This window comes from Falco punctatus (assembly GCF_963210335.1).
Source record: "Falco punctatus genome assembly, chromosome: 1".
NCBI lineage: Eukaryota > Metazoa > Chordata > Aves > Falconiformes > Falconidae > Falco > Falco punctatus.
This window is the reverse complement of record NC_137580.1, coordinates 78,985,179-79,007,164: the sequence shown is the minus strand read 5'-3', so window position 1 is coordinate 79,007,164 and position 21,986 is coordinate 78,985,179. Positions and strand designations below refer to the sequence as shown.

The window sequence follows — 21,986 nt, the reverse complement described above, 5'->3', positions numbered from 1 at the left end:
TTGTCAATGTTGAAATATCTTGCTGAAGATTCTTCTGATCTCTTTCGACACCCTTCTGAACAGCAGAAGATTAGCATGCTGATCGGCCTTTCCTCACTGGCACTCTACACGTTGGTTTGTTGGGCCTTCTACCACCACCTCACTCCCAGTCATCTGTCACCCACGATTATTCTTCCCCACCCTTCCATCACCCAGAAGAAGGAATCATCCCTTTAGCATGGCTAAAAGAGGATGCTTTACCCCCACAGATATATTTTGCGAAAACCTATAAATTCAGCTATTATAGCCAGAAGTGGCTACAGAACCAAGAATCATCATGAGACTTCATCGACTGAAAGACTCAGAAATACACTATTTCACAAATTTTGGTGTCAGTAATGACACCACTCCAACCAGTTCAGTACCTTCTGGTAACTTTAAAGACAGTCAAGAAATCCATATTCCTCGGTTCACACCAACGCCAGAGGCAGTAGGGATGCAGACAGTGCAGCCAGCCACGCTCCTCTCCAGCACCACGGAACATTTTTCAGCAGTTCCATTGCTGCCTGCAAACGTTTCTCCTTTCTGAATGCAAGAGGCCCCTCATCCTTCACAGACTTGGCATCTCAGCTCCAGGAAACACTTTTTCTGTGATTCCAGAAGCAGAAGTTTCTTTCTAGTCTAAGGGACTCGCTTCTACTGTCTGCTGCATTGCCCAGACCATCTGAAGACAAGTACCAGCCTACCCTCAAGAAAGCAGTGGTTCCTGAATGTCCACAGGACCCAATGCCCACTGCAGCAGGAAAAGTTTCCCAAGTTATATATGGGAGAACAGATTAACCATCTCTTTTGTTAGTGCTTCCAGTGATACATTAAGGCAACCAAGAAGTAATCCAAACTTGACATAAACATGCTGAGCTATCATGGTGATCAGCTGGGTGTACAAATCTAAATGCATAAATTGAAGTAAGGATCATGTCTGAAATTCTGAAATACAGAGGAGAACATGACTTAAAGAACATCCTGGCAAATTTGTAAGTGATCATATCAGAAAATCACAGACAGGCAGGCAAACATTGCTATAGAGAGCGTACTTAATATTTTTTTTTTTGGGGGGGGGAAGCACACCTCTTCTATTCATGTTTTGTTACTATTTTCTGGGTCAATTGTAAAAAAGCCTCTGTAAAAGTCACTTTTTAAGGCATGCAATAAATTTCAGAAACTTGAAAGGGCCATCTGGCCTAATATACCTGCCATCTTAGACACTTATCTCACTCCTACTTTCCTGCTCTTCCTCCCTGCCCCTCTTTAAACTTCAGTCCCCCTTTTGTTTTCAGAAATAAATCTCAGGGTATCTTTGGCACACTTACATTCTTTGTTTCAATATCACTTCCCACTAATGCCATTAGTTGACTTACTATCATTTGCAATCAAATCTAAATCTTTATTCACTTTTAGTTCCAGAAACAGAAAATTCTGGCCAAGCTGTTCAAAAGCTGTTTCAGCCATCACATATGTTTAACTTTGAGTGGCTCCACAGTCCTAGTGAAATGTCTTTGGGTACCACGTAAGCTGGTTCTGAGTTTTAAGTGGGTGCTTCCACCACCAACAAAAAGTGTTTTATTATTTATTAGCCGTATTACGGTTTATGCTTCTGTGCCATTACGAGTAGGAATGCTGCCTTAGTCATAGTATTTTAAAAAAGCAGCCTGATTTTGGGAACTGCATCAATGCTTTGGATGCAGCAGATGACCAGTTATTTCTAACTGGGATGCTCAGGGAGCATCTCAGAACTCCCACCGAGTGCATGCCCTGTCTGTGGTTTCCCACATACTGCCAAGACATGGTCTACCCCTCTTTTTTATAGGAAAGAAAAATTCTGATCGGTTCAGAACACCTTCAACAATTAAATACATTTTTATGGCAATATTTCTAATGGTATTTGTTGGAAATACCATTGCTAAAAAGATCTTCAAGTCCCGAAATAATGGAAAGGGCTTTGCTGAAATGATTTCTTCTTTTGAAATAGATTTTATTTCCTAAAGAAACAAAAAAGTCAAAATCGTAATGTACACTATTTGGTGTTGTTATTGACATTTTGAAATTTTCTGACCAAACTGGAAACACACTTTCAGAAACTCCTCAGCTTCTCTCTGTCACACAGTAAATAAACAGGAGTAAAAGTATGTTCATTGATGGTGTACTCCTTCACTCCTCCTCCTTCTATCCCTCCATGATTTACTCCTATCCTCAGATCTACATAAAACAGAGAACTCGTATGCTTCAGCCTTATGCATGTCTGTTTTTTTTCTTTCATACAGTCCTGGTATTTTCTTTAGTAATATCCAAAACAACCTACATATTAACTCTCAGGATGATTATTTGATTCATACTACCAAATGTGTTCTTCCCCTGAACTTAATAACTTATGGAAATAAATGTATTTCTTGCATCTTAGAAACCATGGATTTCCTTTCACATACATCAGATTCTAAAAGCTATAAAAATCTGTGGACAAATAGAGAGTGAAATAGATTAATAGATTGATGGCATAGAGCACAGTCAGTCTATCCCTAACCCCATTAACTCAATTCTCAGTATCTACAATTGTAACAATCCTTTCTACTTTATAGTTCATAATCGTCAGCCTGAAATTTAATTTAAGAAGAAAATCTCCACGTGTGCTATGTTAATTTCATTTCAGTCTTACCATAGTTGTCTCTTGAATTGACCCAAAGCTGTTAATGAAGATGTTGACTGCAACATCGACTGGAATTCCTTAAAAAAAAAAAAAAAAATATTTTGAGTGAACTATACAATCCATTAAAGGCATGTTATCCTTCATTTAAAGCTCCTTTTTACTAGTACCACAATGTGAAATGTTTTTTTATACAGTCATACAACTTTATCTCATCAAGTTAGTATATACACAGCTTTCAAAAGCTGTGGTTTAATCTATATCCATTGAAAGCCAACAGAAATCACAAAAATTCTCAACCTAGTGATAAGAAAACAGAAAGAAAAAAAAAAAACCTTAGTCCAGAGTGCCAAGATTAAAGCATTTCACAGATCATAAATCTGAATAATTTTCAAATTCCATGATTTTCTGTTATCACAGAATGCACAATCCAGTATTACTTTTGCACACAGCATAATGGACAGAGGCAATTCACTTTTCTGGCAGCACATACTTTCAACTGTCAAGGTCATAATGATGATCTATCATCCCAAATTACCCGTTTATGATTTACGATCAGACATTTACTTATATTGTAAGAGGCTACTTTGTGCAAGTTAAGTACATAACCGTAAAGTATGAATACAGTCAGATAAAAACTATTGCATGCAGCTTTCAGCTATCTAGACTCGGTGCAAGAGAGTTGGAAAGCTGCTCCCTTTTACAATGGTTACGAATTTGCCAAGAAAAATTTCTAGAAGCCAGCAGCTGTGAAGATACTAAGACAGCCTGGATTTTTTCCTCTTTTCCACAGCCAGGATTCCTGTAGTTGAAGAGGGATGGTGTGACAGCTGCTACATCTGCCCTCTGTCACCCTGGGGGAACTGATTGGCAGTCATTTAATCTGGTGTTAACAGAGAGTTATCATGAAGCAAGGAGAAGGGGCCTGATGGTTGTGAGAACTAATTATGGTCCGCTAGTTTTATTTAGCACCTATATGTTGAGAGTGTCAGTATGTACACAAGATGCCTGCATCTGATCTCATTTCCACTGTTACAAATACTTCATTTAGTGGGTTTCTTCCTATTTTTAGCAACAAAAGAGGTATAAGAATATATGAAGACTACTTTGACAGAGTAAGCAAATACAGTACAAAGTAATATATGCCTCATCTAACAGTTTGCTTGTCTGCATGAAATATTTTGGTGTACAGTTAATACATAAATTCAAACTTGTTCTCTTGGTTCATAAGAAAATGACTAAGACGAAATTTCGCTTTTTCCAGTTAAACCAGTTTGTGGTGGGTTTTTTAGAATCAGACTAGCTAAGTGTGACACTTTTGGTTATGCAATACACATACGACCTTATTTAATGCCCGACATGTGTGACAGAGCACCCATGACATCACTAGTAGTCAAGAGCGTGCTTTCTCTTCCAGATTTAAATAGGAAGTACCGTCCAAGGAACTCACTGATGTGTGAGGAATGTTTTAACGTGGGCAAACCAGTTGTCAGAAAATGTTTTTTTTTCTTCCACCTCCTTGTAAGTTAACATTACATGTCCTCCCTTTTCCTTCCATCTTAATTCTTACCAGACTGCCAGCAGGGTTATCAAAAATATAAAGAAATCTGCAACATGCTTTGTGATTTCAAGCTGATCATGCTGAAGAACAGGTAGAGCAGGGGCTGGGCATTTATTCTTTGTGACAAGGTTCAGTGCTGAAAACATAAATATGATTCTACAGAGAATATGAAAGAAGTGGGACACTTGCTGAAACTGAGATTAATACATTTACAAAACTTAAACAGAACATCTGAAAATGGTCTCTTCAAAGGCACAATAAAGTTTATAGATTTCCAAATTTCTCATACTATTGATATGCATGTTAAAATACAGAATCATAGAACTGTCCAGGTTGAAAGGGACCTTCAAAGGTCATCTAGTCCAACTCCGCTACAATGAGCAGGGACATCTTCAACAAGGTATCTTTTAATGTACACATAATTACATGTAAGTTTTAAAATGAAAGAATTTATTTACATCAGTTATGACTGTTATATAATGAAATTACCTATGTCTTTTTCCAGCAGGGAAATAATTTAATTCCTGGAAGGTGTAACTTACAGCTGTATGAGTTGCTAGAGGTTTTGCAGAGAATATTTATTCCAACCTTTTCTGCACATGTAAGGAAACCATGTTTGCCTACATGGAAGATTCCTACATCATCTGATACAAGGGAGATATTTAAAGGCAGAGAACGCATTTGAAATCCCAAAGTATATAAGCTGTATTACTAACATATCTTTAAGGGATTTTAATAGCTGTATGGTTTCTAAGCAGTGATACTGCTGATCCCAATTTTTATAAATTCACCTTAAAGGATGTCTGCAGAGAATTTTGATGTTTTAGAATACTGTGAAGCAGAGATACTACTAAAGTCTAACGAGAATGTAGGAATAGAAAGACATTTAAAATTTTTATTCTAAAAGTTCTATTCTGCTTTTAAAAAGCTTTTATAAAATAATAGTAATAATAATAAAGCATCACATATTGTTATGATGACGAACTCCTAACATGTTACCTTGCAGCTCAAAAGGGTAAATGCTTTCTGCAGTTTCATGCTATCTAGGAAATTTTCCATTAAAAAAAAACAAACCAAAAAACCAAAAAAAACCCAAAATTTAAAATTTAGGTTGTGAATATTATCTTTACATAAATTTTCTGTGTGTGCAAACAGCAACAGTTAAATTCCAAAGATTAAAAAAAAAGGCTGGGATATCTGACAAACCTTTGAAATTAGGCCTTATCCTGGGATCGTAACTGAGCAACAGCCGATTCAAGATATTGCTGGTAGAGTTTGCAGGTACTCTTGCAAGGTCCTCAGCTGATTGCTGGCTGTAAGAAAAAAAGTGCATTAGTTACTATTAAGATAGAAACAACTGTGTGCTTAAACTTGTCATTTTAAAGACATGCCAGACATGCCATTTCATGAGCAAAATATCTTCGGTATTTTCAGGTTCCACACTATACAGTCTTCCTTTCCTTGTGATGTTGCAGTGTCTTCCAAGAAACTATAAGAAATGCGAATGGTCTCCTAAAGCTTATCTGTAAATCTGGAAATAAACAGCAATTCACTAATTGTTCCCTTCCCTCCTAACAAAATATCCAGAGGGAGATGATTTCTTCAGCAGCAGAAGCAGCCACCCGAACTATTTTGAGTGACTGTCAGCTTAGGAACATAAATAAACTGACGGGCACTTTGTAGGTGCCAATCCATGCCGAGGTTTTTGGCAGCCTCCTCTCCGCCAATGCCAGCACCAGCTATTCCACCCAGCGCCGGAGCCACTGCATAATCTCACGGTCAAGTGCTAATTACAGCTTTATTACAGAAAGCCAAGCCTTGGACTCTCCTTTGCTTTTGCAGGGGGAATTTAAATACCTCCATTTGCCCTGCTGTTACTGTGCTGAGGGTTAAACTAAAATAATCGCTAAAACTAAAAAGAGCCTGTGACAGGTAAGCGTAGGTACAAGAGTAACGTGAAACTGAGTGTAATAAAAAGCAATAAGGGTGCATCAGTCCCCACCCTAGGTACTCCAAGCACCTAGCAGGCTGATAATGTCACGTAAATAAATTTGTATGTTGCTTGTAGAACCTGTTCAGTAATGTTTTCCAGTCTTGTACACACTTTTCCACCCATTTTATAGTGACTACTCTGCTGACTTTGTCATTGTAATTTAGTAACCAAGATGCCATGGAGAAATAAGACAAACACCCTACAGAGGCATAAGTTATATGCATCAACACTACTACCTCTAGCAAACAAATGTATGAACATATTTTTTAAAATGATCCAGCTCATTTCCTGTATGTTTTCCATAATCAGTATCAGCTGCTGTTGCCTCCTTTACCTTGTTTAATTTCTTTTTTTCATTATTCTTTCCCGTATCAAAGTCAGCTTGACAGACCTATGAGTTATTCTTTATAACATCTTGGTTCACTGCTAGTTTTCTTCTCAGTTTTCAGTTTCCTTCATGTCCTCTGGGACTCTCCCAAAGGCTTTTGGTCAGTTTAAAAAAAAAACAAAGTTGCATGAATGTACCAGACCTCCTGATTTTAATTCCTGTTCAGCATCTTCCTTACTGACTGCTGGGAAAATAATTAATTAATAAATAACTGCCACCATTGCATGATATCACTGTAAAATGTCACTGCATGGTATCACTGAAAAATGGGTATGAGACCAGATCCTAGCCCTTGCACAGCTTTTATGAATAACCCCACCTTTAACATCAACTGTTTTAACTCAAACCATGAAGGAAAAAACAGGAGCAAATGAGCAAGATCTGCTGACTTGGTAGCACTTACTAGGCCTTCACAATGAGATTTAATCTCCTCATTTAACAGCTAAAATATTTATAAGTAAAACTATGCAGGAGTTCCCTATTATTAAAACCACGTAACCATTTATAATAATGTAACTGCATTTTATTCTATCATAGTCTCTTTGATACTCTGTAAGCATTTTATCCTTCAGAAAAAAAGAAATCATATTTCTGTCTTCCCTATTGTATTCCAGGTATTTCTGAAACCTAAAGCTGCATATCTGTTTACTTATTTGCTTGATGTTATACATGCTGGACAAAAGCATGCCTGAACTCAGCTACAACAGTAAATAACCACTCAACCCTCCCTGAAATTTCAGACTACTTACTACTCATCAGCAGCATTAGTGTGAATTCTGAAGGCTACCAAAAGATGTAGCTACCAAAATGTTTGTATGCATGAGCATAGCTTAAACTACAGCACACAAGATGAGAAGAAAATGTGGAGCAACATTAAGCGGTTGCAGTATGTAATTCCTCACCCATCTCTTGCAAAGGCACTAAAACCTGTGCGACATTTAAGAACCACACAGGCGAACAACTTGTTCTATCACAACTCATCCAGAGGTAAATGGTCCTCTAATAAAACAAGGATTTTTTTACTTTTAGTAACATATGTTAACTTCCACTAGCATGTCCTTCTTCTGTCTACCATAAACCTCTGCCAATTTAATATTAGAGTGATTAAATAGCAATAAGTGTTCTAACCCCTTCAAATAATTGATAAATTCACCTCCAAAAAAATTATCCCTGGGTTGTGTTTATACCTTTTTATATTTGACTTTGATCTGTATCATCATGCTAAAGAACTAATTTATTTCCTGAACTGGTCAGGCAGTTGGACTAGGTGATCACTGTAGGTCCCTTCCAACTGAAATGTTCTGTTCAATTCTGTTCTTTTTCTGTAGTTTTGAGCTCTGTGTTCAGTTTTCAGTGATGACCTTTACCAATGAACAGGTTGCTACAGAAGTATCAAAACCACTTTTGTATGCTTTTTTTTTTTTTTTTTTTCAGTTACCATGACATGGACAATTGGAAAACAAAGTAAAACTTTAAGATTATTTTCCATCTCATAGCAGAAACGAGACAGAAAAGAATGTTCATTTACTATTATAAAGGCAGGCAAATACTCTGTACACTGTATTATAGCTGATACAAAAAGGTTCATGACATTGCTTCCTTGCAAGTTGCACATCTTAGCATCTCAAACATCTACATCAGATGCCTACAGGTATAATATTTATAAAACAAGGGTCTCCTTAACACACACCATAGGATTTCTTTCTAAACCATACAAGCCCAGTATTAATGAAATAGCAAAACAAAGCCAAACAACTAATGCACAAGATTAAATCCTACTTTTTTAAATTTCTGCTATGGATTATACAAAGAAGTTCATTAAATAGTGATGATGGTAATCTGAACCACACAGGATAACACGAACACATAAATTAAATACAGATGCTTGTAAAATGCAATGAGGAAAAGAGGAAAGAGTCTGAAAAATTAAATGAGTAAGCATCAAAAGAAAGCCAAATACAGTTGACAGGTTTATTTGTCTCTTCAAGTAAGAGGAAAAAGGTGGTAGTTTTGAGAGATCTGAGTTGCACTGTTAATACAAATATCTGTTCAGGCTGTTTGTTCAAAGGTCATCCATGAATTAGGCAAAGGAGATTTACTGCACTGGGCAGATGGTGATGGGAAGAACGGGTGGCAGCACTGCTTTCTGGTAAAGAACAACACAATCACATCTTCTGCAAGTTGTTGGATAGTGTTTTGAACTTACACAAGTGTAATGTGCACACGTTTATCCTCATTTATATAAGAACTAAGTGAAATGTAACAGCTGTTGTTTTGAGTTTGGAGAAGATATACAGAGAGTCAGTAACTGCTGTTTTTTAAAGGTGACTTTGAATTTCAAAGAAAGTTGAAAGTGGTTAAAATAGCTACTGGAAAAAAAAGCTCTGCTGAGTATCAGTTATATATTATTCACTGTGATCTTTTACAGCATGCTGACATTGAACTGCCATCACTGAATAGCATTCATGTGACATCATTACAAGGACTGGATTGTCTTCAGAGACCCTTGCTGATCAAAAGGCCTAAATTTCAACTGCAAATCAATAAATCATATCTGTAGCTTTTGCTGAGTTAAGAGGTTACGCCACTTTCAGAGTGATGAACAGAATGACTTAATGAGTTAGGTGCTTGGAGAAAGAGTTTGGGACTATTTGTGCCACTAAGATATTTACCTAAAACCACTACCACTGTGCTCAATTGGCCATTCTGGAATGAATTAATGGTAGGGAAATGTATAGACTACATAAAAGAAAAAGCATTTGAGCACAGGTCTCCTTTCCTGACAAGAACAGTACATGGATTTGCTGCAGGCTGTCTGATTCCCACATAACAACACTCACACCAAGTGAGAAGTTACTTACCACTTTTTCTTATTCAACCTACAACTTTCACACTCGTGAAAAGCTGACAACTAGCCTAAAATGCCCCTTAGATCTCCACCAGTTGCAGAAAGCCTTGTAATTTTAATACATTAATTTCAGCTTGCATCAAATGTACGCAGAACTGCTGGAAAGCATTAGGAAGTGGAAACGCAGTAGAAGCCTTCACAGTAATCAACAAGTTCTACACAAGATACGGTAAATAAAAAAGGGTAAGGCAACAGAAGTCTTACAGTTGCTATAAAGGGAATTTAAAAGCAAGTAACAGTAAAGCTAGAAATTGCCTTATCCAGAATTTTGCCTAAATGAAAATTTTGGAAAAAAGAAAACCAAACTCAAAAACCACAACATAAAAACCCCAAACCCAAAGTATGATTTCTCTTTTTTCTGCAAAAAACCCCAAACAGTATTCTCAGAAGTGTTCTCACTTCTGCAAAGTGTCCTTAAAAGCCCAAAAGAAAACAAAGTACAGTTAGTCATTTCGCATAACATCTCTGTGTGATATGACTGGCCTCTCTCTGGTCTTTGGGAGGCTACTTCTGGTGTCACTGATGAATAAAAGAATTACTTTAAATACCGTATTTCACAGGATATGCAGTAATCTCAGCATATCAGCAGATATCTTCCTCTTCCAATGCAGCTCTACACATTTTATCTCTGCCTTTGAAAAAACATGATTAAGATTTTCAACTGATGGCGATGGATATTTATTTTCATAATTCACTAACCAAAATCCAGAATTTTAGATAAGCAGGTATACATGGCAAAAGGAAGCATACATTACACTTGGTTTTAAACGTATATAGCTTCATACTGTTCACGTTAAGCAAAACTGTCAGAAGACATTATAGCTCTACAGGTTACCATGACATGTAGTCTCTCAGAGCTCACTGAAGTTACAAGTCCTTATGACACACAGTGCTAAAGGCAGATGACTGGAGAACAAAATATAAACAATATTCTACACAAGTGGGAAGCAGAAACTTTGCTGTTGTATTAATTCACCTGCTGCCCTGATTACTAGTCTTAAGATCCTGTTATGCTGAAGCATCTCTAATTTTAGAAGAGAACACATATGTACTTTTTACTTATGGCGTGACAATCAGGAAAAAAAAATACAAAGCACATCTCACGGACGTATTCGCAACCATCTTATAGTACACTGCAGCCCAGACAGTCAGGTAGCACGCTTGTTCTATTGCTGGCATTTGCTTAGAGTGCATAGCTTGGGTAATCTATCATTAAGCTTTTCTTTGCATAGTTCTAGATTACTGTCTGACAGATACAGAATCATAGAGTGGTTTGGAAGGGACCTTAAAGATAATGTAGTTCCAGTCCCCCTGCCACAAGCACCTTCCATTGGACTAGGTTGCTCCAAGCCCCATCCAGCTTGGCGTTTGAACACTTCCAGGGATGGGGCACCAACTTCTCCAGGCAACCTGTTCAGTGTCAGATAAAAATATGTATTCTGATTCACACGGTTATCTCCAGCAAAATTCCCTATATAATGCTGAAAAAACAGATTTTAGTACAGTTTACCTACTTTATGTGATGGAAACTGACCTTTTAGTCATATAACATGGCAGTGCGTATCTGAGAATGGTAAAACTAAGTTCTGGGAAACAGAGTATGTGTTACCCCACCATATATTGTAAGTACAGTTTCCCTGATATGAACTATCAGTGTTCTGATTTGCAGAAATTTGATTTTCTGAATATAACTACTCAAAGCATAAAACTGGGTTAATACAAAGCAATGAGATACGATATAACCCTTCTGAGTGATCTCTACAATCTCTAGGACGCTTAACAGCTACCTTTCCAAACCCTACCAGGTAACGTCTCTATTACTAGGAAGAATAACTACAGTGCCTCCAATGCAAAGTGTATCACTCCAGTTACATTAAAACTATGGAACTCTGAGTAACTGTTTATGTGTCTTCACAAATGCAGTTGACAGCTAAAGACTTAAAATTAGACACGTAACTTCAGTACCTAAATGTGGAGGTAACGCAGTGTGGTAAACAAAGAGAAAGAAAGGTTCCTTCATAGCAGAATTTGGAAGAGAAACCCAGGTTGGGCACCCTGAATTGTGGGGTGGACACCCTAAGGAGTGTTTATGTGGTAATCTGAAGTGCATTGTTATTCCATAAGTTTGAGAAAAGCCAGTTGATTCATCTGCCCACCACAGAGATGACAGCCTCCAAACCAATAGAACCTATTTAGGATGGTGCCTTCATCCAGCCTGACCAGTACTGCTCCCAGCAAGCCCACAACAATGCTTCAATTTCTTAAAATTAGCCTCTTTGCTCCTAGCTGAGGCATCTCTGCATCCTACCAGTGTCACCACTTAAGTGACGCTTGTGCTTAATAGGTATCCTGTTGTGTCCTGGTACCACACACAGACACAAAACATGATCAGCATCCACATGTTTAAGCAGAACTACAGATATTTTAAAAATGATTTATCCACATCACTTCCTTGTCCCAGTCTTTCTTCCACATGTGGTAAGCACTGTGACAACACATGGATCTTGGTAAAATCTAACCACCTATACCGTGGTTTAAGTGGAGTTACATTTTATACAATTTTTCTTTAAAGATCCATTCGGTGGATCTGAGAACCGAATTTAGACCTATGGTTTTCCTTGGGTTTAGGTTTAGGGGGTGTCATTTAACCTGTAGATCCAAGTTTTTTCTCAGTCTGGAGGGTGTATACATAATACAAAGTCTTGAACCTTTGTGCACACTTGTAGTGTCTCATAACTACAGTGTTCAGAATGGAGTAAATGTGGCTCACAAAGGAAGAATTACTGAACAAGAACCAGCCTGCCACAATTAATTACTGTTTTACAAGAGAAGTTAGGTTTTGCTTATATAGCTTTACCTCTTACTCCCTAGCACGTATCACTCTGAAAACAAATTCCCAAACCTTCTGGAATGTGGCCCTATCTGTCCAGGATCACAGCCTTCCACGAGAATTACATGCTACAGAATAATTAAACCATTGACCAACTGCTGTTACTATGGGGAAAAAGAATTTTTATAGGAAGCAGACCTGGGCTTTGCAATGTACTTATCTTCAGAATGACTGTGAGATGTAACTTGCCTCCGCAACCAAATTCAGGCTTTTCTTTCAACTTCGTTCCATCTTCTCCCACAAACTGTATCAACCCTCCCATCATACCTACAAATGAAAATGTTCACAGACTATCAACAGTGTCTTCTACAAGATGGGAATGAAGCCAGAGATGATTCCACTTTCCCGCCGTTTACATTTCAGGGACGATCACATACTACAGATAGAGAGGCCATGTACACCCAAAATGCCTCAAATAGTTTAAAAAAGTCCTTGTTCAGAAGAAGGTGGAGAGCATGGAAGATCCAAGATACACTTTGAACTTCCACTTTAGTCTTTATGGGAAGATTGTGCCAGAAGCTGAAAGTTAACCAGGAGAAATTTCAGGACGGACTTTCACACAACTCTTAGGTTTTAAACACATCAAAGGCTTTTTTCTCTAGTTCCACTGTCTGTTGTTGTTATTTTTTAAAAGGCGGCATTTGTTGAACCTTGGCATCTGTGACCTTTCTAAGCTTCTGCCCTGGCAGATGGCACAAGTCATGTTTTATGGAGGGCTTAGAGGGCCATTTCACCGTTTCTGAAGTAGCTGATACGTTGTATTGAACACAAGCCAAAATATGATCCGTGCTCCTGCTTCGTGAGTAAAAAAGTCTCTATAGATAGCACACAGTATTTAGTTAATCATCCACAGGGATATAAATCTTCACATGGACAAATGCATAACCATGAGGAGCACCGTCTTGACATCCAGACAAAAGAACGTGACTGAGGTTACGCTCTTAGCACTGCTGGAGTATCAGGGACGCTGTGGGATCCTTCCGAACAGCGTGCAAGCCAACAGCTGAGTCACACTAAAACTATAATTAACAGGGATAACTGTGATTACGAGCGCAGTTGTAACTGATTTTCTTATCTGCTCTTTGACACTCTTACATCTCTATGCCTCCTATAACATTGCCACCAACAAACTTCGCTTTCCTTATGATGTCATTTGTCCACAGATCCTGCACATAGTTTTGAGTAGAGACCTCCTGGGTGACTAAGGATTGGGGGGTAACAGCAGCAGCTCAAATATCATAAAATAACTGAAGTATTTATTATGACATAATAAAAGGGGAAAAAAAATATTTCAGCAGTGCTCTTAGAAAAAAAGTCACAGCTGCCCAGTATGTTTACCAAACTCGGGTATTAGGAGAAATTTTGAAGAAGTTAATAGGAATTAAGTAACAGAGGTAATACAGCTGATGGGTAGTCTTTGATCAAGAAACAGATCTAGCGACTAAATCCGTATGTAGCTATATCAAAATCATCTGTATTCAGTATAGTGAATTTCAAAATAACCTTTGTAAACAGAAGACTGTAATACACAAATTTCTTATTTTTTTTCTTGAAGAGGTGGACCTGTTTCTTTGGGGGTTTTCTGGTTTTTGTTTGTTTGTTTGGTTTTTTTTAATATATTTTCTATGGAGATGAAAGGCAAGAGTTTTGTTCCACTAAAGCTTTTATTTTACTGCACTATGCATCTGTGGAAGCCAGTTTCTCAGATTTATGCTGCAGAACTCCCTATTATAAGATTTTAGGCCTAATATATCAATTTCTTTGTTAATCAACAATCAGGAATCAGACACAAGTATAATTACTCTGTCTCATTTGGAAAGCCTGAGGTAAAAAGAAAACTGATCTAAATGTAAGGTGTGAAATCTTACAGCTGTTCTGATCAAGCATTAAATCAAAATAAGAACCAAGTGATTAAGCATCAGCTTCACAAAACCCATTGACAGAAAAGCTGGGAGAAACAGTTTCAGAAACAAATGAAGACAGTCAATCAAGCCACTATCACACAATGCATGGAGAAGTACAGCATTACGAATAATCACAAGAGGGTTTGCTCTAAGATATAAGATAGAATTTTCTTAATTGAAGGAAGGAAATATCTGTTTATGAGACAATAATGAACTTTTAATGGGGTTTCTAATCAGCCTGTTTTCAGCTTATTCTAATAGTAGCTAATTTCATGCCAGAGGGATGCATTTGGCAAAAGGCTTGTGTTGTGGAGAGCCGTAAAAGGAAAAGTTCAAGTATGCTCAGTTTTCATACAAACAAATGCATGCTGAAGTCCCAGGCCAGTCTTATAACCATCCATTTCTTGACATCAAACCAAGAAACTCAGGCAGTAACATCACATTCAGTATAAATCTTTGCTGGAAAATAATTTGCATACATCTGAATTTCATTATAAAGTTTGTAAAGAGAAGACTGTTCCTTATATAATTACTAGTGGGGTTTTTTGTTCTCTTGAGGAGGTAAAATTTAGCTTTTCACATGTTATAAGGAAACAAAAGGCAATAATTTGTTACAATTAAGCTTTAAATTCTATTGCACCAATAACCTATGCAAATTAAAGACAGATTAAGATTTTAACTTATAAATACATGCTTTCATTAGGAATTTGTACCATTCAATTTTAAAAACTATGCACAATCCTACGTATTTTCTTTAAAAAAAAGATACAATGCATTCTTCTAAAAGATTTCCTTCATGCTTTACTAGCAATTTTTTATTCAAACACTTCCTTTGGTACTATTTTTTGTCAACCCTTACAGTGTCACTTAATTCCCATCCACTGCCTTGTGGTCTGGTTTATTTCTGAGGAAAGATTCCTTATTTTCTTTTCACAGGAAAAAAATTATTAAGAGCAGGCAGCCTTTTTTATAATGCAGAGTGCCACCAAGTCAAAAAGTTTTGTGAAAGATTATTCAAAAAGTGATGATGATTGAAAGTTTGCCATCAGTAGCCCGAGTTAAGAGGACATTAGATAATTTCTCTGCAAGACAGGACTGACTTTCATTGCTCATTCACATGAGAGGTCTTCTAGATGCCAACCACAGAAAACCAGCAGTCCTGCAACCCCGCTGCTACAAGTGGCTGTCTCTCAAGCTGTGAACTTCAGCCAAGTAAGAAATAGACAACTTGTTCATTATTCAGAAAATCCAACAGGGTTTATTGCTACTGCAATTAATTCTAGCTAGCAACACTGTACACATGATACATCAGACAAATACTGGATTCCACTAGCAAATCTGTGGAAAGCTTCAACTGGCTGGAATGCAAAAATATCACTTTGAAAATTATATCATTTATTCAATGCTTTTCAAGTATGTTGGTGACAAATGAGTTCATATTTAATGGTTGTAATGTCAACTGGTATCATAAAGAACAGGGTACCAAGAAATACTGTGCTTAAGAGAAAAACAAACAAAAAACCAAATCCACCCACTTATCTAGATAAAATGACATCAGTGTTTTGAATTTTAATTAAGGCCAAGTCAAGAACTGCTGGCTGCTTTGACAAGACCGAGGAAGATCTAGATTCAGTTCCCAGCTGTGTAACCCACTTTCTGGGGACTTTCATCCTGATGCCTGTCCTGGCAATCACAACATTTCTCTCCTGGCTAAAAATCCTCATGTTTTTTTAGCTCAGACCAAAGGCTCCAGTCAGAGCTCAGCTTAACGATTCAAAGGGGAAAGAATGGGCAGGGGTCATTTCAGATGAGCCACGATCATATTTGAGACTTGTATCTTACTGTATTCCGATCCAAAGATACGTAACTTTTTAGGTTTGACATTAAATAAAAAAAAAAAGAATGGGAAGATTTACCATATGTAGAAACTTTCTAGAAACTTCGAGTTAAAATATGGACAGTGATGTTTATTTGTAAGAGTGGAAACTTGAAAAGGTATTATTCAAACATTGTTTCCACCTGGTTATTCTACTTTTTTATTTATTTATGTGGAAGAAGTCTATTAATGTTAAATAGTCTGTCTCACCTTCCAGTCTTCTTCTTTTATGGTCAAAGAAAAGATGTGTTTTAAATTTGTCTAAACAATTTTATCATCATTTCAGACATAGTGCTTTTCCACACTTATTGGCAACCTATTATATGCATTCAATCTTTTCCTCAGATGTTTACACCATAACACCAAGAAGATGAGCAAGACTGGCCAAGAAAATGCCAAAAAAGGCACTCACAAATAAAACTTCTGCATTGTCCTATGGATCACAACTTCAAACATGGTAGGCGTTAGAAAGAGGAAGTATTTTTAACATCAAATAATCATGGGTGTCCAGAATTTGTTCTCTATTCAGCTGAGCAATCGCAGATTTTAATTTCTGTATTGTTACAGACAGCTTATTATTCCATAAGGGCACGCTTTATAGCAACAATCAATCCACCTCCATAAAAGTTATAGCACTGTAATCATCAATGGAAGATGCTGAGGACCTTAGTTCTGTTCAACAGGCAATACGAATAGGCACAGGACAATCCTCCTCTTTAAGAACTAAGCTAACCAGAAACTGCACTTCAGCACGACTGCTTTGCATCCTCCTTGCTTTTCTCAGTATACCTGCAACACACCACCAAGCAGCACAGCACTGCAGGACCACATCACTCCTTCCACATAAAGAGCAAGACACTAGACTGGAATCCCCCCCAGAGAATGAAACTATTTACCATGGCTTAGATTTTTCCTTTCATTAAAACAGCGGACCTGCTACAGAAGAAACACAGTCATTGACAGAACTTAGCTATGATGCTGGTTAAACCCTCTTCCTCCATTTCTCACCCCAAATCCCATTCTTTCAGCAGAATGCATCACCTTCTACTTCAATTGCCACATAATTTCCACTGTTAAAAATATGGCAGGATTGCCATCATATAAAAGAATAAAAGAAACAAGGCACGTACGATGGACATAGATACTGCTTCTTTTTCCCCTTTCCTTTCTTTGAAGACTTCTCTTTGGAATAGACTTCTTCAACCCATAAGGAGAACAAGACGAAAAAGAAAACTGCTAGTAAGAACCTCATCTTGAGGATTAAGCTTCAGAGAAACCTCCAGTCTGTGGCAAAAGAAAAGAAAGAGGTTTATGTTAGTAGGGCTAGATACGGCTAATGGGAACACGTACCTACAAAACATAAACAACTGTTTGTTATGCTGTTGTTTTGTTGTTGGGTTTTTTTAAAAGTTTGATCTTAACTGCCTTGGAAGAAATTCTGTTGAGGTGTGCCTCTGATATGGAAAAAACTTAGAGGTGATTTTCTGAAGAGTGAAGTAGCTTTGCAAAGTTAGGAAACTGAGACTGAGGAACAGATTTAAGTGCAATTTTGCTCCAGTGTGTTTAAGAAACAAATGTGACATCCTTCAGAGTCTGCCTAACTCAAAGTCCTCAGAAACCTGGAAAGAGAATTAGTCACCAAAACCATCATGTATTGGATGCACTAAACGTGGTTAAATGTGACCCCCCGTCCAGCTAGCAAGCCCTCTGTGGCCTCGCACAGAGAAAGCGGCATCCGTTCCCATGCTAGCTACGAGAAGGGGTTGCACATTCAGTTTTACGTGCAGAACTGAAACACAAATTACTGTTTCGCATGAAGTTTTCCGGCTGTGGGGCCCGCACGGGCAGGGCCTTGCCAAGATGACTAGACACAACCCGTTACACCGCCTGCGGTTCAGTGTTCTGCCCCCGCAGGGGGCCGAGGTGCACATCCCGCACCCCGGGGTTCCCCGTGCCTCGCCCACCCCACCCCACCCCCACCCCCCGGTCATCCCCGCACCCCGCGGGGCAGGGGACACCTCGCAGGTGCCTCAGCACCAGCTGCCTTTCACAGTACTGTTGAAATCGCTTTTAATTCCTCCCAAGGAGCGGCGGACGCCTCTCTCACCCTCCCTGCACCTCCGGGATGCTTCAGGCCCCCCGGGAACCGCAGCCCCCCCCGCCCGGTACCGGTGGCGGCGCTGCCCCCGCCGCCCCTACCCCGGCCCGGCCTCCCCGGCCCGTCCGAGGCCTCCCACCGGCCCCCGCAGCGAGCGGCCTCCGCGCTGCCGGCGCACCGGAGGGGCAGCGGACTGAGCGACCGGCGGGGCCCGGCATGGCCCGCTCCTCCCGCGGCGGCGGGACAGGCCCGGCGCTGCCCTCGGGGCAGCAGCCCGAGCCCCGCCGCCCGCCCGGCCCCGCCGCCGCTGGCCGAGGTGCTGACGGGGCCCGGCGGCTCCTCGCTCCGCTGCTGCCGCCCCTTCCCCCGCCGCCCCACCGCGGGCTCGGGCCCCGTACGCACGGGCGGCCCCGCCGACGCCACCGCCGCGGCCCGCACCGCCGGCGCCCGGCGCCTACCGCCAGCTCCGCCGCGTACCGCCCCCGCGATCAGGGCCGGCGGCGAGCGGGCACCCGGCGGCGGGGCACGCCGCGGCTCGGTGGGCGCGCCAGCGCGGCTGCCCCGGCGGCGGAGCGAGCCCCTACCTCCGACGGTGCCCTCCGCGCCCACGGAGCATGTGCGGTAGCCGCGGCGCGGCGCGACGCTCTCCCAGTGAGCATGTCCTGGCCGCCCGCCCACACACGGGCGCTGGGCGAGCGGCGGCGGGAGGGCGGGGGCTGGGGGGGGGGGCAGCTCCGCCCCTGGGGGCGGGGCAACGGCGGGGGCGGGGGGCGAGCCGGGCCTGGGCGGGGGGCGCTGGGCAGGGGGCGCTGGGCAGGGGCGAGCGGGGCGGGGGGCGCGTTCCCCGGCCTGTGGCGGAGCAGGGCGCGTTCCGCGGTGCCCAGCGTATCTGACAGAGCTGTGCGGAGCAAGCCAGTGTTAGCGGGGAGGGTGGGATGGACAGGAGCAGGGTGAGCGCAAGGTGGGGTGCGATGCTGCGCGGGCTGTATGTACCTGTATATATCTATATGTACGTGTTTAGCCAGCAGTTAAACGGCAGGCCGTCCCTGAGAACAAACTAGGAGGTTTGTTTGGGGGATAGACATGCGTCCTTGTTGCAAAGGGTGTTGGCTTTCCAGTTGCTTTCCACTAGACTTTAGCTGCGTTATGAAGAGACCTAACGGAAGGGAAATTCCATACATACAATCCTTTCTGGAGTTTCTGGTATCTCAAGCTTATAGAAATACAGGTACTTGCTGGACTTCTTGCTTACAGCAGCTATTTGGCCCAAGTTTTGGAAATGGACAGACATCATTATAAAGCCGAGTAGTCGCGGGTTAGCAAATACCCACCCTCCCATTTTAGTTGACCACCCCCCACATGCCTCACACTCTTTTTAGTGACCAAGTCACTGAAAATCAAGACTATTTCTAAGTCTTCTTTATCTTCCAGCCTATTTCCCATCACTCCTAGTACACGCTCCAGAGCTTCAGTCTGCAGCAGGATAGAAGAGCAGCACCACCGGGAGAATACCTTTTATTCTTCAGAATGGATCCAACGATTAAGTGTAATAGAGACTCTCTGCAGCATCCTGTAATCCTCATCATGCTTCTCTGTGGAGCTCCGTTGGGGTTTGGGCTATAATATGACAGAAAAAAAAAAAAAAAAAAAAGTGAAGAAAGGCACCTCTTTGGTGGACGAGAAGTAAGTGGGCACAGGAGCTGGTGCGTATGCCACAGCAGGCAGCAAGCACTGTATAGATTCTGTAATACCCAAAGGTCAGGTACCCTCAGCTCTGCCTTCTGAGTGGTGTTCCTGTTGTAACTGCATCACAGGCAAACTGAAAATAATTCTATACCCTTCAAAATTTGCTGCCATGTGGTATACAAATACTGCCATATACATATATACGTGTGTGTGTGTGTGCACATACATGTGGATGATGCAGAAATCTCCTGCCATGGGTCAGCTGAAGGCCACAGGTGTCTCAAGACACAGTTTTCCAGCTCAACCACAGGAACTTGCAAATTAAACAAAGTGAAATTGTTTCCTGAAACAGAAAGCAAAGCCCAGAGGCTTCCCATAACACTGTCTCTAGGGGGGGGGCGGGGGTGGTTTTAAGAAAAAAAAGAAAAAGTAAGCTTATTTCTTTAAAACCCTTTTGAATTTTATCTCAGGAATGCAAACGAGGATGCTGTAGTTGTTCTAGGAGGACTGGCATAAATGTGTTTGAGACCAGCTACCCACTGGTTGCCGTTTCCATTTTTCTGCATTTGTATTGTGACACTGGGGATAGGGTCATGAAAAATATGACGGTAATATGCCTAAGACGTGAGGACAGAGATCTCCCCTGTTTGTGTCAAGAAAGCCTTAACACGGCAGAGCAGAACAAGCATCTCCAACAGGCCGTACAGCAGCAGCAGAGGAACAAGGACTGCTGGCAGCAGCAGCGGCAGCCCCTGCAGCCCCGGCAGGCCCCGCGCTCTGCGTGCTGCGTCCTGCAAAGCACCTGATTGACCCTTCAGGCTGTCTGCAAACCCGCTGGCATGTGCAGGTGCTTCCTGATGCAGCTACGCTTGTAAACGCCTAAGGACAGATGAATATTTGTAGTAACTCAACAGGACAATGCATAAAATATAAACGAATACCATCCACCCCTCAGGTTCAGGTTAAATAGGAGCAGCCAGTATCTTTCTATAGCGAATGAAAGTGAAATATACCTGACAAAGACAAGAAAAGGGAGCTGCTTCACTAAGATCTGTGCAATATCTCTAGGTGTCCTTGTCTTACACGCACAAATGATACCAACATTTACAAGAAAAATTTCAATTCCCCTTGATTTTTTTAAAATGCACTTAAATATGTCAGCTCTCAAGCAAGTTCTGGCAGTGCAAGGTCTGTGGATAAAGGCTTCTTCTCCCACCTCTCACCGTATAAAAGCTGGCCAAGGTCACAGGCATCTGCTTTCTGACCTGGCAGGCCAGCAGGGAGAGGATGATCATGGTGCTCAGGCCACCCTGTCCCTTGGCACTGGCCAGAAGGAGCCAGAGCTGTCACACATGCAGGAGGTCGAAGGGCAGCCCCCACTCCGTGCAGACACGCTGTTGCAGATGCCCAGGCGGGAGGGACTGGGGACAGAAGCCTTCTGTAAAAGCCTCATGAGTAATGGGCCAGGTTCTGCTGATTTGTTTTGGTGCTGTATTTCAGAGGTCCTATTGAAGAGAAATAAGTAAATAAAATAGAAGTTTTACTAGTAAATGAATGTGTAAGGGCAGACCCACCCTTCTTTCAGCATTCACTGTATTTCAGAGGACGGAGTGGACTTAGCTTTGCTTTGCTCACAACGGCTGCTGTGTCTGCTGTTGGGAATATCTAACCATCTCCATTTCTCTGCTTTAGGAATAATTGCCAGGAATTCCTGATCTTAGGCATTATCCTGATCACTAGAAAGCAGTTGTGTAAACCATACGCAAAATACAACCAGACCTTTCCTAGCGATCAGCCCAGGGACAGTAGTCCTTTCTTTAGTTTGCAGCAGTGGAACGTGGAAGTCTGAAGGTCCAGCAGTCCAGCTCTGCTGTTCAATCACACAAAAAATACTTCGTAGCTTTGTAAGGTAGAATTTCTTCGGGTTTTTTGCCCTTTTCAGTCTACTGTCTTAAGGTAATGAGCTTTGCGTAATAACACTCTGTATGTGTGCATGTTTCAAACA

The 21,986-nt window shown here is 40.9% G+C and overlaps 1 protein-coding gene across 4 annotated transcripts in view; it reads right to left on the bottom strand.

Annotated features, from left to right (window-relative positions):
* The window catches only part of GLRB (glycine receptor beta), a 51,153-nt gene extending 30,781 nt beyond the window's left edge, over positions 1-20,372 (bottom strand). For 2 of the 4 annotated variants that reach the window (XM_080385275.1, XM_080385278.1), the window contains exons 1-4: positions 18,880-20,372; positions 17,328-17,481; positions 5,445-5,551; positions 2,690-2,757 (exon numbers count right to left, since the gene is read on the bottom strand). In XM_080385275.1, coding sequence (XP_080241401.1) covers positions 2,690-2,757; positions 5,445-5,551; positions 17,328-17,449 — 297 coding nt within the window. In that variant the 5' untranslated portion in view covers positions 17,450-17,481; positions 18,880-20,372. The other 2 variants (XM_080385276.1, XM_080385277.1) reach the window with 2 other exon arrangements.
* Between the last annotated feature and the right edge of the window lie 1,614 nt (positions 20,373-21,986).